The sequence below is a fragment of the Bos grunniens genome, chromosome 23 (genome assembly GCF_055505025.1).
Source record: "Bos grunniens cultivar Pamir isolate PY7600 chromosome 23, Bosgru_T2T1.0, whole genome shotgun sequence".
NCBI classification, from domain to species: Eukaryota; Metazoa; Chordata; class Mammalia; order Artiodactyla; family Bovidae; genus Bos; species Bos grunniens.
Window position 1 is genome coordinate 29,595,987 of NC_141187.1, and position 17,503 is coordinate 29,613,489.

The following is a 17,503-nucleotide window of genomic DNA, read 5'->3' on the forward strand; positions in this document are numbered from 1 at the left end:
CCGGGCGCATGCGCACTAGCTGGCCTCGGCCACACCTCCTCCTTCTCGCGAACCAATGGCTGTCGACGCGGAGATGAGCGCTGCCGGCGCGGAGAGAGGAGGCTTCCCAGGGAGGTGGCGGGGGTAGTGTGGTTCACTTTCACAATTTTATTAAACTAGAAGAGTCCCGACGTGTGAATTAAAAAAAACACCTGAGTTCTGAGGCCGCGCCAGCCTCCACGCAGCCCGCCTTCCCGGGTGCGCCCCGCCCAGGTCCAGTCCTGCACTCTCAGGAGTTGTGTTTCTGCCGCTTCCAGAAGCGCTTGACGTCGCTGTGCCCAGCCGGGGTCACCACCATGAGCCGCTTGGCCGAGTTCTCGAACACCAGGACGCCCAGCTCCCGCGCGTGGGCCAGCAGCAGCTCAAAGTCCACTTGTGACAGGAACTGGTTATACAGGACGCCTAGGGTCCGCAAGTCAGGTGCAGCAGGGAGAGAGAGAGAGAGGAGGTGAGAACGGGAGGTGGGAGCCCCTCGATGGCAGCCTCAGGGAACCAGCCTCAGGGAACCAGCGGTCTCGGCTTGCCACCCACATTTAAATCTTAACACTAGCATGACCCAGCCATATTCAGGAAGGCAGTATAATACAGTAAGAAAACCCATTGCTAACCAAAACCACAGAAATTATCCCTATGAATTATCCCTCAAATCCTAAAAGATGATGCTGTGAAAGTGCTGCACTCAATATGCCAGCAAATTTGGAAAACTCAGCAGTGACCACAGGACTGGAAAAGGTCAGTTTTCATTCCAATGCCAAAGAATGTTCAAATTACGGCACAATTGCACTCAATCTTAAAGGAAATCAGTCCTGAATATTCATTGGAAGGACTGATGCTGAAGCTGAAACTCCAATACTTTGGCCACCTGATGTGAAGAACTGACTCACTGAGGATGAGATGGGTGGATGGCATCACCAATTCGATGGACCTGAGTTTGAGTAAGCTCTGGGAGTTGGTGATGGACAGGGAAGCCTGGTGTGCTGCAGTTCATGGGGTCAGAAAGAGTCGGACATGACTGAGCAACTGAACTGAATTGAATCCCTTCCAATTTCCCTCTTCTAGCTGAATCCAAATCACACTCATTCGAGAATTTATTTACTGCCATCAACTCATCCCGAAATAAAACATGCATGGGTTTACTAGCCCATGCAGTAAACAAAAAATAAAATGCATGAACAGCTTTTTCAGCTCACCAAGACTGAATTGTCCTTCTTCTGGCCAATGACCAAAAAAACCCACCAGAAGCCACTCACCTTCGGTGAACCGGAGCCTGTCCCTTTCCAGCTCCCAGAGCCGAATCTGGTCTGTGATGGTGGGAGGCAGCACCGGTGTCTGCAGGGGCAAGGGATGGCCCTTGTAAGGTTCAGAAGCACTGCTCCAGGCAGCCCCAGCCCTCCGCTCATTCCCCAGATTTGGATTTCCATTTCTCTTTTCCATCACTTCATCACCAGGTACCAAGGGCTCTCAGCCTCCGGCAGCTGTTGTCCCTCCAGCCTCATTTTTGTACCTGTTTAAGCATCACTGGGTGGGCCCTTGTCCTTAGGAAATGGATGATCTAGGAAAACAGACAAGAATTGGGATCAATGGCAGTAAATAAATTCTCAATGAGTGCAATTCTCATTGCACAGAATTCTCAAATAAGAAAGCAGAAAAGCTACCTGTCTTCTAATGTCACTGAACATCAACTGATTGTTTAAAAATTCATAGGCATATGCCTATCAATTCAACACATCCCATAGCTCTTGTCTTTAGGTATTGCTCCCATTGGTGATGTCTGCTGCTGCTTCTTTGGCATATTTTCCCTTTCCATAGTTTTTTTTTTTTTTCTTTAAAGTAATAGCAACTATTATTTTTGAGCACTAACTGCATGGCAGGCTCTGAACTAAATGGTTTACCTGTATTTCACTGACTTGGTTCAACAACCCTTTGTGAAAGTCGCTCAGTCTTGTCCGACTCTGCGACCCCATAGACTATGCAGTCCGTGTAATTCTCTAAGCCAGAATACTGGAGTGGGTAGCCTTTCCCTTCTCCAGGGGATCTTCCCAACCCAGGGATCGAACCCAGGTCTCCCACATTGCAGGCGGATTCTTTACCAGCTGAACCACAAGGGAAGCCCAGGAATACTGGAGTGGGTAGCCTATCCCTTCTCCAGTGGATCTTCCCAACCCAGGAATTGCACTGGGGTCTCCTGCATTGCAGGTGAATTCTTTACCAACTGAGCTAGCAGGGAAGCCCTGATAGCTGAAGTGAGATCTATCAGAAGCCCTGAGTGAGAACTGTCATTATCTCCATTTTCCAGATGAGGAAACTGAGGCTCAGATAAGAGAAACAACTAGGCCACCAGTGCAGCTAGGAAGTGGTGGTGCTGAGATACAAATGCAGAGTTATAGCTCCTCCTTACGTGTCTTCTGTAGGAGGGTCTCCCTCTCCCCACACTGAGAACCTTGACTTCTCATGACCTGATGTTCACACGCAGACAACTCACCACCACCTTCTGTAACAGACTCCACGCTAGCCTTCTGGAAGGTGACCACCCCGTAACCTACAACCCACGTGCAGCCTTTCTTTCCACCCACACCTTCCCCAAGCAGGGATACCTGCTGGGCTGTGATGCCACTGGCAATGGCCTGCTGCACGCTCTCCCGGGTCACCTGTGCCACCACCATGTTGGGGAAGCGATAGAGCATCTCAGAGAAAAGGGCAATGAGGGCGATCTGCAGCTCCGACTCTGACCAGAAGATAGGAAAAGAGGATTAGGAGGGTTCCCACCATCTAGGCTCCCCCAAGCCTCAGAGAGCTCTGTAAACCGCCAAGTTACAAGCGTACGTGACCAGAAGCTGGCAGTCCCTCCTGCTTCTTCCCGCTTCTTCCTCCCCTCCCCACCAGCCTGCTCTCCAGGGGCCCTCTGTCCAGCCTCACCCGTGTAGGCATACAGTCGGTAATTGGTTTCCACAACAATGAAGCCTGGCTGATGTGCAGTGCCCCCAGCCCCAGAAACACCTGACGAGAGATTGATGGCCAGGCGTGTGGGGTAGTAACGCCGAGATTTCCTCTGAAAAGGAGAAGGGAAAGGCCACAGGCCCTCTCTCAGGCCTCACTGCCCTACATCTTCCTCCTGAAACATCAGATTCCTCCCAGTGCCCAGGACCTCAGCTCCCAACTTCTCTCCCTCAAGGGAGATAAGTATTCAGTCCTGGCAACTGCTTCTTGTGACTGCCTCCCAAGACCCCACTCTCCTTTAAAGGCCAAGGCACCATCCCACCCTGTCTCTTCAGTAGAGGCCATGTGTCTGGGTGTTCATACCTTCCTCTGGAAAACAAGCCCAAACTCACGCAGATGTTGCAGGAAGTTCAACAGAGAATCACTCATACCTTCCACAGAGTAATCCTGGGGAAAAGGAGTGGCCAGCTGGGGTCCAAAACACATCCCATTCTCCCTTTCTCAATCCCATACACTCACTCCCTCTTTTCCCATCTCTGCATGTTCTTTGTTCATTCTTATCCTCCACTGTATTGCCCCATTACCTCATTTCCCCTTCCCATCTCTTTACTCTCTTCCCATCTCGCCCACTCAGGCCCCCTGCTTACCTTGCCCAGAGTGGAGAAGCTGAGCTGGAAGAGGAAGGAGAGAATCTCCACTAGGTCCATGCCCCGACTCTAGGGAGGAATGGGCAGAGACAAAGGGGGAGGGGTGTGAGGGAGGAAATGAGAGAAAATCAGGGAACAGAGTCTGTGGGCAGCAGTCCCTCAGTGGGTCTGGGGAAGAGTAGAGCGTGCTGGCGGGCACCCCTGACCTGCTCACCTGGGCTGTCTGCAGATACTGCAACATAAAGTACCAGAGCTGGGCTGGGGTGTCCAGCAACAGGAACTGGAAGCCGGCAGAGGTAATGCAGGGTGGCTCTCCAGGTTCGGCACTGGAGACAGACAGGGCTCATGGCAGAGGTGTGCAGAGAAAGGCCACCGTCCCACCTGTGTGCCCACGTTTGGTTTTTTTTGGTTTATCTCTTGCCATATTCTGCTCTACTCTCCTTTTAAAAATATTTATTTATTTGGCCATGCCAGGTCTTAGTCGTAGCATGCGGGATCTTCCATCTTTGTTGAGGCAAGCAGTATCTTTGTGTGACATACAAACTCTTAGTTGTGGCATGTGGGATCTAGTTCCCTGACCAGGGATTGAACCCAGGTCCCCTGCATTGGGAGCGTGGAATCTTAGCCACTGGACCACCGGGGACGTCCCTCAGCCCACCTTTTTCAGTCAATCCCCTCCAATCCTGACCCAAGGTGGACTCAATTTAGCAGGGACTCAAGGACATGGCAAAACAGAGCTGTTGTACCTCTGGCTGCCTCACCTCTTCATGAGCCCAGCCTGGCTGAGGAGCTGAGCCAAGTCCTGGCTGACGGCTGCACTGGGGGATCCCACCATGAAGTGCAGGACCACCTGAGGAACGGAAGAGAACAGAGTTGGATGCCTTAAAGGCTGTGGGAAGCGGGAACAAAAGCAGAGACACCCACAGAGTCCCAAGTCCTCACCTCCCATCGCTCCTCGGCATACTTGTCAAGTGAGAGGACGTCCCGGGCATGCTTGTCTGGTCCCAGCTGACTTGTGTCATCAGACCAGGCCTTGCCCCTATGCCAGGATGGCCAACAGTAAGGAACCCTACCTGTGTTCCCCACCCACGCTTCTGCCCTTAGTTGACCCTCATCCCCAGGGACCGTGAGTGGGAGACATTTTCTACACCATGTAGCTCCATCTGGTCCAACTTACTCTTAAAGGAGCTTCCAAAAGTGGAGCCTGCAAGGTTGCAGAGAGGCCCCTCAGGAGCTCCCCGGCCAGCAATTCAATCACTATGTCCCCTACCCAATTTAGGAAAAGACGGAAGTGACATACCCACCCAGAAGGGCAATGCGGAGGTTTTGGCGGAAGATGGGGTTGAGGATGAGGCCCTGGAGACCACCAGGGAGTAGCTGGGTGTGCCAGATACGGAGGCCGCTCAGCAACCCCGTGCTTTCCTCCTGAGCTCTGGAACAGAAGCAGAGAGGTGAGAGAGAAGACTAGGGAACAGAAAGAAGGAGACCCACAAAGGTGTCAGTTTCTGCCTTTTCTAAACTGGTGGTCCTCGGAACACCATTTCACAGAGTGAGATGTGTCTTAAGGCAATGCTTCTTTACTGTAACACCTACCAGAGCCTTGTAACAGACATCACAACTCTCCGAGAGGCAAAATACAGTAATGAGAATTTCCCAAATGTGTTTAATTATAAGTTGTTGGTGTCCCCATTAATATTTCCTAGAAGTGGTCCAAGAATAGCAGTTTGGGAAGCCTAGCTGTTGAGAAATTTGTATCTGGCTAAAAATGCAGGAGAGACTCACTTGCTGAATTCCTTCTTCACCCACAGGGCTACAGCAGCTTGCGGCAAAGGCTGCTCCAGAAAGAGCATCCGCATCACCCAGTTCTTAGCCAAAGATGGGAGCTCCCTATAAGCAGGGAGAGGGACAATGTTAATATCAGAGACTGTCTTAGAACTGCATCCCTGCCATCCATGGCCTCTCAAACTTCTCACATTCACCCCCCAACACTTTTACCTGTCTTGCTGCCCCCACATCCTCTATCTGGCTTGGCCTGACACACTTTACTCTCCAAGCCCACCAGGGCTAAGCTTCTACCCACAATAACTTATTTCAATCTGCAGGCCCCATTACATTTCCCTGCCATGGACCCTACCATGAAGGGGGGTCCTCACCTGAAGACAGCCAGGCAGGTGGCAGGGTGCCCATACAATCGATCCAATATACCAGGGCTCAGGCCTCCTAGGAATTCCTGCAAGTTCCTGCATTGTAGGTGTACTCGATTCAGTCCACCCCTGGAAGGGGTGCTCTCCATCACCTGAGAGATCCAAGTGTTAGTGTACCCCCACAAGCCATGCCAGTGTCACCCCTCACCTTTCTAATTCTGATTCCCGATCCACTGGCCCCCATGAAAACTCATCTATGGTTTCCTTTTTCATGTCACTCACCTCCTCTTGTTTCTCCCAGTCCTGACCAGCCTCCCCTCTTTTCCTGCCTTCTCACCTCACTTCTGGCCTAAACACCAGTCTTCTCTCAATTTCTAGATGACAAAATTGTCAATTGTCCCATATTTGCAAAAATACTTGATATTTCAATGAACTGTCTCATCTTTACTTAAGCAGTGACAAAGATACTTGTTTGAGCCCAACCCTCTTTCCCTTCTGCCTCTTTTGGTCTGATCAGCCTATAAGTTCCAAATTTGTATGTTCTTCCCATCTACTTCTTGGCCCCACCTCGTGCTGAGCACAGCAGTAACTATTTTTCCCCTCCATGTCTCCCAAATCCAATTCCACTTCTTTCCTCTTCTCTCACCGAAGACCAACTCATCCCATTCACCCTGATCTACGCCGCACGATCTCCCAACTTGTCCCCTACTTTCTTCCCAGTCCTCGCCTCTCTCAACTCTCTCCCTCCTATCTCCACCACCCCTTTTCTCCCTGCACCCTTACCGTAACTCAGTGTCGATCCCCTCCTCGTGCACTCCGAGTCACAAGCCGTCGCTTAAACGGAGCCAGTGGCTCCCGGGAAGAGGAAAAAGGATGGCGGAAAATGACAGGGAAAAAAATGGGAGAAGACGAAAAATTTCACCGATTGGAGTTCAGATTGGAGGATTCAGAAGAGAAGGGAAGGAGTGGCGAAGTGGGGAGGATAAAAATCGGCGCTGCACTCGCCCACAGCAGGGCATGCTGGGAACTGGAGTCTTGTCCTTCCTCACCCGGGAGCAAGCTGAGGCGCGTCTGACTACAACTCCCAAAAGGCACCGCGAGGAAGCCTAGCGGAGAGAGGCTGGCTTGTACTTAAGAGAGCCGGGAGCACCAGAGGTCTGGCTGCTTGGTTCCGCCTCCCTATCTACCCACTCGGCTAACGGCGGAGTCTAACTGACTGAACTCGAGTGGGGACTCTGGGAGTAGAAATACCCCGAGGGCTTCCTGGCGGAGGTGCAGAAACTGCTTGGTGGTGAGGCACTTACGTGTCGAGACGCAGGAAACTGGGTTCCTTGAGCTCAGTTGCTTCCCATAAAATTGGAATAATGCACTTTCCAGAGCATTTTCTCGAATTAGGAGTTAATTCAATCCATTGCGCCTTCCTCAGTACCTAAAGTGAAGTCGCTCAGTCGTGTCTGACTCTTTGCAACCCCATGGACTGGGGCCTGTCAAGCCCCACCATCCATGGGATTTTTCCAGTCAAGAATGTTTCCTTCTCCAGGGGATTTTTCCGACCCAGGGATCGAACCAGGGTCTCCCGCACTGAAGGCAAACTCTACCGTCTGAGCCACCAGGGAAGCCCAAGTCCTCCACAAATGTTCTCATATCCTTCATGCTTCCACCCACCTCCCCAGTTCAGTTCAGTCGCTCAGTCGTATCCGACTCTTTGCAACCCCATGGACTGCAGCCAGGCCTCCCTGTCAGTCACCAACTCCTGAAGCTTACTCAAACTCTTGTCCATTGAGTTGGTGATGCCATCCAGCCATCTCATCCTCTGTGATCCCCTTCTCCGGCCTTCAATCTTTCCCAGCATCAGGGTCTTTTCCAATGAGTCAGTTCTTCACATCAGGTGGCCAAAGTATTGGTTTCAGCACTTCCTGTTTAATTTGAATATCCTAATAAATGCAGTTTTTAAAAGAAAAATTGTTTAGCCTGATTTGATTTATGAAACTATTATGGGGTGAGGGAACTTCTTCAGTAAAAGCCAGAGCTACATGTTCCCCCAAATTCCTGAAAGGCAAGTTTTATTGGGAAGATCCCCTGGAGAAGGGAATGGCTATCAAGTCCAGTATTCTGGCCTGGAGAATTCCATGAACTGTATAGTCAATGGGGTCGGAAAGAGTTGGACACCATTAAATGACTTTCACTTTCAAGTTTTGTTATTCCCACTTTGCAGACTAGAAAATGGAAACTCATTGACATTAAGAAATTTGTGATTGTAATCAGATAGCTACAAAGTGCTGGAACTGGGATTTGAAGTACATTTGCAAGTGACCAGGAATCAAAATGGTAAGACTAAGCCTTTGTTACACTTTGTAGCCAGCCCATGCATGTTTTGTTGGTCTGTTTCTTGAGCAATGTTTAAAATCCTCAAAGAGTGACACAAGACTGGCAAAGCTGCTTTATGACAGACGTTAAATAAGGTTAAAGGACAAATTATAATCTTTATTTTTGGGGGCTCCAAAATCACTGCAGATGGTGACTGCAGCCATGAAATTAAAAGATGATTACTCCTTGGAAGGAAAGTTATGACCAACCTAGACAGCATATTAAAAAACAGAGACATTACTTTACCAACAAAGGTCCGTCTAGTCAAGGCTATGGTTTTTCCAGGAGTCATATATGGATGTGAGAGTTGGACTATAAAGAAGGCTGAGCACCGAAGAATTGATGCTTTTGAACTGTGGTGTTGGATAAGACTCTTGAGAGTCCCTTGGACTGCAAGGAGATCCAACCAGTCCATCCTAAAGGAGATCAGTCCTGGGTGATCATTGGAAGGACTGATGTTGAAGCTGAAACTCCAATACTTTGGCCATCTGATATGAAGAGCTGACTCATTTGAAAAGACCCTGATGCTGGGGAAGATTGAAGACAGGAGGAGAAGGGGACGACAGAGAATGAGATGGTTGGATGGCATCACCGAGTCAATGGACGTGAATTTGGGTAAACTCTGGGAGTTGGTGATGGACAGGGAGGCCTGGTGTGCTGCAGTTCATGGGGTCGCAAAGAGTCGGACACGACTGAGCGACTGAACTGAACTGAACTGAATTGGTAATCTGGGAAAAAATGGTTGATAAAATAGCCAAAATACAAAGAGCACTTATCTCTCAAAAGCAGTAAGAAAAAGAAACAATATAATAGAAATACTAAGAAATAACAGATGGTAAATGCAATAAACACAAGTGCCTTGTAACCAAATGAAGAAACTCTCAAAAGTGATTCTTTGTGACCCCATGGACTATACAGTCCATGGAATTCTCCAGGCCAGAATACTGGAGTGGGTAGCCTTTCCCTTCTGCAGGGGATCTTCCCAACCCAAGGATCAAACCCAGGTCTCCCGCATTGCAGGCAGATTCTTTACCAGGTGAGCCACCAGGGAAGTCCAAGAAACTCTCACCTTCACTCTTAATTGAAAGTGAAAGTGAAGTCACTCAGTCTTGTCCGACTCTTTGCAACCGTATGGACTGTAGCCCCCAGGCTCCTCCGTCCATGGGATTTTCCAGGCAAGAATACTGGAGTGGGTTGCCATTTCCTTCTCCAGGGGATCTTCCCAACTCAGGGATCAAATTCAGGTCTCCCTCCTTGCAGGCAGACTCTTTACTGTCTGAGCCACAAGGGAATTCACTGTTAATTAAGGAAAAGTCAATTAAATAAATAATGTCCAGTTAGCAATGATAGTAATAATGACAACCTCACTGTTGGTTCAGTATACATGAGCACTTGACCATATTCATAATACTTTTGTGGAAAGTTGACATAGGCATACCCTTCTAAGGGTAATTTGGCAGTATATACCAATGGTTTTAATGATTATCCTTTGACCTAGCAACTCCCCGTTAGGAAGGTAGCACACTGAAATTCTCCGACATGTGTAGAGAGATATACATGCAAAGATGTTTACTAAACTGTGTTTGTTGTTGTAGCCTAAAAACATTGGAAACAGCCCAAATGTTTATCACTGGGAACTGGTTAGATAAAATGTGGGTAGTTGAAATATAGAATACCAGGCAACACTTGCAGAGGAGGTCACTGTGTCCTGGCCTGAACTGTGGACCACCTATAATGGCAGAGAGAAAAGTAGATTACAAAGTGGCACACCTACTCCAGTGTGCATTTACGTGTGTGTAAAACTGAAATAGGCCGTATACTTCATTTTAATCAAAACAAGCAAGGGGAGCTGGGTGGACTGGATCATGGTTCCCTACATTACATGTAGGGAAAACTAAGTCTGCACTGTCCAGAACAGGAGCTGCTAGTCACCTGTGGCTCTTTAAATTAACTAAAATAAAATTTTTAATTCAGTTTCTCAGTCACATTAGCAGCATTTCAAATAATAGCTGCATGTAGCTAGCAGCTACCTATTAGATGGTGCAGTTGTAGACCTTGATCACAGAGTTCTCTTGGAGAGTCCTGCTTTAAGGGATGCAAGGGGTCCGATGTCCAGCTGAGCACAGTCTGAGTTCCTAGAACCGGTCTTCAGGAGGAAAATCAGCCTGGGCTCCTTGGAGCTGCGATTATGGAAAGAGCTCCCTGACTAGGGCTATCCACTCTGTGTATGAAAACTTCCTATGATGGGTAATGGAGAGCTCATGTCTTTTCCCCCTCAGGTGACCCGGAGAGAAGGAACAGAGACAGGAGCTGACAGGCTGTTCGCCATCAGTTTTTCTGTTTCCCAGCTGTGCTACCTTGGGCATATTGCTAACCTAACAGAGGTTTTTCTTCTCTGCGAAATGGCAATAACTACTTCCTATGTTGAATTAACTAAGATATAAAACTCCAGAAAAACATCTACTTCTGCTTCATTGACTATGCTAATGCCTTTGTGTGGATCATAACAAATTGTGGAAAATTCTTAAAGAGATGGGAATACCAGACCACCTGACCTGCCTCCTAAGAAACCTGTACATAGGTCAAGAAGCAAGAGTTAGAACTGGCTGTGGAACAATGAACTGGTTCCAAATTGGGGAAGGAGTACATCAAGGCTGTATATTGTCACCCTGCTTATTTAACTTATATGCAGAGTACATCATTTGAAATGCTGGGCTGGATGGAGCACAAGCTAGAATCAAGACTGCCGGGAGAAATACCAATAACCTCAGATATGCAGATAATACAACCCTTATGGCAGAAAGTGAAGAGGAACTAAAGAGCCTCTTGATGAAAGTGAAAGAGGAAAGTGAAAAGGCTGGCTCAAAACTCAACATATAAAAAGTGAAGATCATGGCATCTGGTCCATTATTTCATGGCAAATAGATGGGGAAACAATAGAAACAGTGACAGATTTTATTTTCTTGGGCTCCAAAATCACTGCAGATGGTGACTGCAGCCATAAAATTAAAAAATGCTTGCTCCTTGCAAGAAAAGCTATAACCAACCTAGATAGCATATTAAAAAGCAGAGACATTGCTTTGCCAACAAAGGTTCATCTAGTCAAAGCTATGGTTTTTCCAGTAGTCATGTATGGATATGAGAGTTGGACCATAAAGAAGGCTGAGTGTCGAAGAATTGATGCTTTTGAACTGTGGTGTTGGAGAAGACTCTTGAGAGTCCCTTGGACTGCAAGGATATCAAATCAGTCAATCCTAAAGGAGATTAGTCCTGAATATTCATTGGAAGGACTGATGTTGAAGCTGAAACTCCAATACTTTGGCCACCTGATGTGAAGAGCCAACTTACCAGAAAAGACCCTTATGCTGGGAAAGATTGAAGGCAGAAGAAGGGGACGACAGAGGATGAGATGGTTGGATGGCATCACTACTCAATGGACATGAATTTGAGCAAACTCTGGGAAATAGTGAAGGACAAAGAAGTCTGACGTGCTGCAGTCCACGAGGTGGCAAAGAGTTGGACACAACTGAGCAATTGAACAACAGCCTGGCACATAGAGGGTGCTCAGTAAGTAGCATTGTCATTATTTTCTAAAAAATAACTAAAAACATGTAAATTCATACCTGTAGTGCTACAAAGGAGTCATGTGCTCTGAGACCATCAAGCGGGGATTTGACCTGGTTGGGCAAGTCAGGGAAGGTTACTGAAGGACAAGCAGGAGTTAACAAGGCAAAAACACCAGGGAAGTATGTTCCAGGTGGAGGAACAGCAAGCTGCAAATGCCATGTGGCAGGAAGGACTGTGTCCATTGGAGGGACTGAAAGAAGGCCAGTAGTGCACAAAGTAGGGGTAGGGGAGCAAACTTGCCCAAAATTTTGTTCTATTTTGAGGTCCATGGGGAGCCATTAAAGGGTTTGGAATAAAGGAGTGGGTTTAGATTTGCATGCCTAAAGATCACACTGGCTTAAACAAACCAGAGAGGAACAGAAACAGATCCTGGGAGATTACTGCAGTGGTCCAGGCAAGACGGAGGTAGCATGTGTCCCGATGGGGATGGAAACAGAAATGATATATTTAAGGGGAATTGGGGAAGCAAAGGCAACAGAGCTTCTTGGTAGACTGGACTTGGGAGATGAGAGTAGGGGAAAAGGGGTGTAAGGATGATCCCCAGGTTTTGGTCTTGTGCAGCTCTCAGAAAACCACAGACAAGCAGCAGGTTTGAACCTGCTGAGACTTAAATTCAAATGAACCCAAGGTGATTGCATAGGTGTAGAGCTTAAGACTTACAAGGTCAGAGGTTTGGGAGTTCTTCATTCTGTCAGTACTTATCTTAAATTGTGGGTCATAGTGATCTGACCTGTGTAGTTTCCAGCAGGTCTCAGATCTGTGACCTGGAACCCCAAGGGCCTATTAATACAACCTAAATTATCTTTATTGTCACTCCATTATCCAGTTAACTCATTTTGTGAATGTCATCAACTGAGACCCAGTGTCTTTATTTCACATGAACTGCCATCAAGATGGGTCTGCCTTTTACAATATTTACAGTGAATATTTTGTTTTCATTCCAACCAAATTTGAACTCTTTGTTAAACATTTTCCTGGTGGCTGTGACTCATTCTTCCAGGCCTCTGAGATCATTTATGCTCTTGGTTTGGCTCTCAAATAGTTCACACCTGTTGGGTTATTTGCACACTTGATCAGTCTAATCCAGGGATTCTCTACTTGTGGCTTCCAGACCCAGGGATCTAAGATGTGGGAGGGTTTCCTAGAATCTCGGCAAGAAAAAAATTACACCTCTATTTTTATTATCCTCTAACTGAAACTTAGCATTTCCTCCAAGTATGACTGAGCAAAAGCCCCAGTATATTAGCAGTACCTGTGACTTGTCACTGATAGACACCATGGCTATTTTCCTTTCCCACTACAGCTGTAGAAATCTCAGAATATCATTTATGCTCATTACTTTTTTGAAAATGTCAGTAATTATTATACCTGCTGCTAGGTCTTCTTCTTAAGTATTTTTTAAAGCAGCACACATTACTGTATCTTTTATTAACATTTTGGTCAACTTTCAATTGCTTTCCTGTTTTATATACATGTAGTCATAATTGTATATGTGTATATATATTACATATATGTATGTACATATATATGTAATGTTTTTTAAACAGGTTTTAAAACATAATTCTGAGGAAGAATCAGTAGACCTCTCCAGACTGCCAAAGGGGTCCATGGGTCAGCCTCCCTCTAGGCTTCCTGCAGACCTCCATGTTCATGTGGGACCTTAGGTCCCACAGGCAAGGGTCTGGCTTTTGAAGAAGCAGAACACTCTGCTGGGCAAAACACGTTAGGAAATGGAATGGGGAGAAGAAGGAAAAAAGGGGGGAAGGAAGAAAGGAAATGGGTTGTGGGGGAGCGGGAGGCAAATTTTGACAAAACCCCAAGAAGCCCACTCGCAGCTGTGGAAAACTCAACCTTTATTATTACCTGCCTAGTGCAGGGGATTAAAATAGCATTGAGCTAGATCCATATATTAGTGTAAAAATCTGTGTCTCTCCCCCCCCAAAATGTACAAACCCCAAGTGATTATAGAAAAACCAATGTGGCAGCTACGATAGAGATGTCCAACCCCAGGGCCACAGGCCGTTGCTCTCTGTTTCCCCGCTAATCCCAATACTTATTCCACAGAAACATACAGGCTTGGAGAAGTTCTAGCTACAACACGGCAGGTGGGAGGTGGGGAGGCAGAAGGGTGGGGGTGGGGATCACCCCCAAGTCCAGTGTTTCAGAGGATGGAGGAGGGAAAGGCCAAAGCTGAGGGCAATTCCAGGAGGAGATACAAGGGAACCCCCTTCTCCCTTTCTTGTCCTCCTCACTTCCCAAATTCTCAGCCAGTGGGGTCCAGTGTGTGACGGAAAGAGAGAGGCTGAGGGCAGCAGCCTTCTCTCCAGGTACCAGTGTTGTCCAGTGGGGCCCAGGTGCGCCAGTGGGCCAGGTCCAGTGTCTGCCCTATATCTTCTCCCAGCCTCCCCAAGGGATGGCTCAAGGAGGTCAGAGAGGATCCCATCCACAGGGCCAGCTGGGTGGGCGGCAGGGGCTTCTAGGAGAGGAGCAGGAAGGAGGCATGAGAGCGTGTCCGGGGAAGGGAGGGCATCAGCTCCCTGGCAGGCCCAGCCCACCTTCAGCCACACTGCCTCTCAGAGGTGAAGGGAGGTCAGGAGGGAGAATGGAGTGGGGGTGCCGTAAGCTCCTCTTGTTTAGTGCCACTAGCCTCCCCTGAATCCCCCGGATGGGGGCGGCTGGGTGTTGTGAGTCACACTGTGTTGACCGCATCTTCTGCCAGGAACCGATGCAACTGGGAAAAGGGTGGTCGCTGCTCAGGCTCCCGGCTCCAGCACCGGAGCATCAGCTCATACAGGCTCAGCGGGCAGGCCGGGGGCCGGGACAGGTACACCTGCATTGTGGCAGCATGGATGAAAGGCAGGCAAATGGTCTTTAGTCCCTAAGATGACAGGCTCTGGCCCTTCTGGCCCCTCGGACCCATCTTCCCTCCCCTCTGCTCTCACCTGCCGGCCCTGGTCCCGGAAGAACTCCCCTGCATTCTCGATGACTTGCTCATCAGTGAGCTGTCCAAAGGGCTGGGCCCTGCAGAGCATCAGCACCTCCCATAAGGTGACCCCAAAGGCCCACACGTCACTGGCGGTTGTGAACTTCCCCTGGTGTGTGGTAAGGCAACAGAGGCAGAGAAAGCCATCAGATGACAGAGACCCTCCTCCTCTCCCCACTGGGACCCTGTCCACTCAGCATCACCACCCACCCCACTCACTCCCCCCCCGCCGACACTCCACCCTCCTTAGCTGGCCCTCTTTCCCACAAAGCCCACTCCTCTCCTCTGGCTCTGCCTTCCTTCTGCTGCTCTAGTCCTCGCCTCACCTCTTCCCGTTTCTATCCATCTTTCTTTCCATTTTCTGGTCCTGATTCCCAATCTGTCTCTAGCTTCTTTATCTTCCTTTCTCTCTGCTACCCTGACTCCATCACTCATACTCGATCTTGGCTCCTGGACTGCTCCCCATCACACCATAACTCCCTCTTCCTCAAGTCCCTTGAGACCTTGTAGAACATTAGCCCAAACTTTCACTTTAGTGATGAGGAAGACTGCAGTCCAGGGAAGGCAGGTGACTGAATGAGATCCCAGGGCTCCGAGTGGCAGTCAGTGCTGCCCCAGCCTCCCCTCCCTGCCCACCTCTGTAAGGGCCTCTCACCATAAGGATGCACTCCCAGGCCATCCACCGGATGGGCAGCACCGCCCGGCCCTGCACGCGGTAATAGTCCCCAGCGTAGAGGTTCCGGCTCATGCCAAAGTCGGCGATTTTGATGGTGAAATTTTCCCCAACCAGGCAGTTCCTCGTGGCCAAGTCCCGATGCACAAAGTTGAGTGTGGCCAGATAGCGCATGCCCGAGGCGATCTGGGCCGCCACGTGCAGCAGCATCGGGTAGCTGGGTACGGGAGCCGACAACAGAGGGTCATGGGGCAGCCCTAGACCCGTGCCCACCTCACAGATTGCTGGGAGATGAAGGAGAGCCCGCTTCCCAGGACTGGGTTCTCCCTCCTCCTGGGGCAGAGATGGAAAGTCCAGGTGGAGGCCCACTCAACCTTTCTCTACGCTCATCTGACCCCAAAGAGATACCATGTTTATTATGCTCCCGTCTACACTCAGGGACAGAGAGAGAGTGAGGGAGAGAGAGCACAGGGCAGTTCCTGACCTGCACCACCCTCACTGTCGTCATCTCCGGCCTTCCTGCCCCTCGAGTTCCAGATGAACACGGCCACGTGTGTCTCATCCCAGGCCCCCTCCTGGAACCTTGCCTGTCTGCCCACCCCGTGCTTCCCCTTTCCCTCTAAGCTGGGGCGAGGGGAGCAGGTGAGACCCCCTTGTGTGTGTACCTGATGGTGGGCCCCTGGGCCGCCTCCCCATCCCCGGGCCCCTCCATCGCCTTGTCCTCTAGCTGGTGGGCACTGAGGAACTGGTTGAGGTCGCCGTTCTCCATGTAATCGGTTATCATGCAGAGCGGGTCGTCCTGCACACACACACCCAGCAGCCGGATGATGTTTGGGTCCTTCAGCCTCGACATGATCTTCACCTCCTTCAGGAAGTCATTCCTGGAGAAGCAGGGAGAAGGTGGCAGGTCACCGAGGGGCTGCCCTGCAGTTTCTAATCTAGCACCCCCGCACCCCTGCTCACTAGCCCCTAGCCACTCTCCCCACTCTTCCACGTTTCTCTCAATCACTTCTCACTCTTCACCTTCCAGACGCCATCCCTGGTCCTCACCTGGCATTCTTGGTGGCATCTGACCGTAGGATCTTGACTGCTACCAACAAAGGGTGTCCCTTGCGCACACTGAGGGGGAAGTCAAGACTGACTAGATCCTGAGGGCTCTCTACCTCACACAGGTGCACCTAGAGGAAGAAGGCGATTTGCTAGGAGCCTCGAGCTTCACCAAGGTGACAGGGCCAACTGGAACAACACAGCCACGGAGGACAGGCTGCTGGCCAAGGGGAGGCCTGGCTGTGGCGTGCAGCCCCACTACCGACGGCTGGAAAGGAATCCTACTTACCTCCCCAAACTGGCCCTCGCCAAGCTTCTCCTTGAAGCGGAGCCTTGACCGAGGGAAATCCACTCTGGGGGGCCCATCCCCAGCCGCCCCTGGGGGCAGCGCGGGCACAGCATAGGTGTTGCCCCCGGTGACGCCCTGCAGGGTGACAATGTCAGCCTCGGCATAATGGGGGACGCTGTTCTGGGGAGGTGGGGGCAGAAGCGGGGCACCTGGCTTCTCAGGCTCCATATAGTCCCCACTGCAGGCTGGAGGGGTGAGGGAAAGAAGACAGAAAGAGGCATCAAGAACAGCCCCTGAGAGCCAAGGTTCTCCACATCCCCCGCCGCCCAGAGGCCCCATCCCCTGCCTCTCAGGTGGGCGAGAGATGGGGCCTACCCTCCACCTCCTGGTATTCCACCCAGCAGCCTCAAAACAGAGGAGGCGCTGGCACGGGATAAGAGCTGCTAGAGAGCTTTCAAGGCAGTGGAAATGGATAAGCAAAGAAGGTCATGAACTCATGTTCTCTAGGGATCCTAGCACAGTCCAGGACCATGAAAAAGTCTTGGCTGAAAGTGGAATTCCTCTACCCACCACTAGAAGGATGGTCCCAGCCATCTGGTGACTCTCCAATTTCCAAACCCTTGTCCCACTCACCACCGGCCACTGCCATTCACGTTGCTGGGCTACCCCCTGCTTTCATCCTTTCATCCTCTCTGCCATGGTTACCCAAACCCTCCCTGGCCCAACACACCAAGCTCAGAGACAAGGAGA

At 49.8% G+C, this 17,503-nt stretch overlaps 2 protein-coding genes across 18 annotated transcripts in view; both read right to left on the reverse strand.

Annotated features, from left to right (window-relative positions):
- Positions 1–127: 127 nt before the first annotated feature.
- Positions 128–7,196, reverse strand: GTF2H4 (general transcription factor IIH subunit 4). Of its 5 annotated transcripts, none has more exons than XM_086369499.1 (14): positions 6,551–7,196; positions 5,777–5,919; positions 5,406–5,510; positions 4,924–5,055; positions 4,566–4,662; positions 4,385–4,473; positions 3,838–3,949; positions 3,624–3,692; positions 3,340–3,423; positions 2,956–3,088; positions 2,634–2,764; positions 1,544–1,591; positions 1,290–1,368; positions 128–441 (listed from the first exon to the last, which is right to left on the reverse strand). In XM_086369499.1, exons 2-14 carry the CDS (start codon positions 5,914–5,916, stop codon positions 269–271), a joined length of 1,392 nt encoding a protein of 463 aa, XP_086225625.1. In that variant the 5' UTR covers positions 5,917–5,919; positions 6,551–7,196; the 3' UTR covers positions 128–268. The 5 variants fall into 5 exon arrangements, with proteins under 5 accessions (XP_086225625.1, XP_086225629.1, XP_086225626.1 ...); XM_086369503.1 differs by having other exon boundaries at positions 4,928–5,055; positions 6,551–6,977; XM_086369500.1 differs by having other exon boundaries at positions 5,777–5,863; positions 6,551–6,873.
- Positions 7,197–13,597: 6,401 nt separating this feature from the next.
- Positions 13,598–17,503, reverse strand: part of DDR1 (discoidin domain receptor tyrosine kinase 1) — a 53,941-nt gene continuing 50,035 nt past the window's right edge. For all 13 annotated transcript variants that reach the window (XM_086369495.1, XM_086369498.1, XM_086369486.1 and 10 more), the window contains 6 exons: positions 16,754–16,998; positions 16,468–16,595; positions 16,083–16,298; positions 15,400–15,634; positions 14,704–14,853; positions 13,598–14,591 (listed from right to left, as the gene is read on the reverse strand). In XM_086369495.1, the coding sequence (XP_086225621.1) occupies positions 14,451–14,591; positions 14,704–14,853; positions 15,400–15,634; positions 16,083–16,298; positions 16,468–16,595; positions 16,754–16,998 (1,115 nt within the window). In that variant the 3' untranslated portion in view covers positions 13,598–14,450. The remainder of the gene's footprint in view (positions 14,592–14,703; positions 14,854–15,399; positions 15,635–16,082; positions 16,299–16,467; positions 16,596–16,753; positions 16,999–17,503) is intronic.

Bases quoted from the DNA above. Each gene is read 5' to 3' on its own strand.
- GTF2H4 (XM_086369499.1), bottom strand. From the start codon at position 5,916: ATGGAGAGCACCCCTTCCAGGGGTGGACTGAATCGAGTACACCTACAA. The intron at 5,511-5,776 runs GTGAGGACCCCC...CCCTGCTTATAG, and splicing joins ACCTGCCTGGCTGTCTTCAG to GGAGCTCCCATCTTTGGCTA. The intron at 4,474-4,565 runs GTGAGGACTTGG...TCCGTTCCTCAG, and splicing joins ATGCCGAGGAGCGATGGGAG to GTGGTCCTGCACTTCATGGT.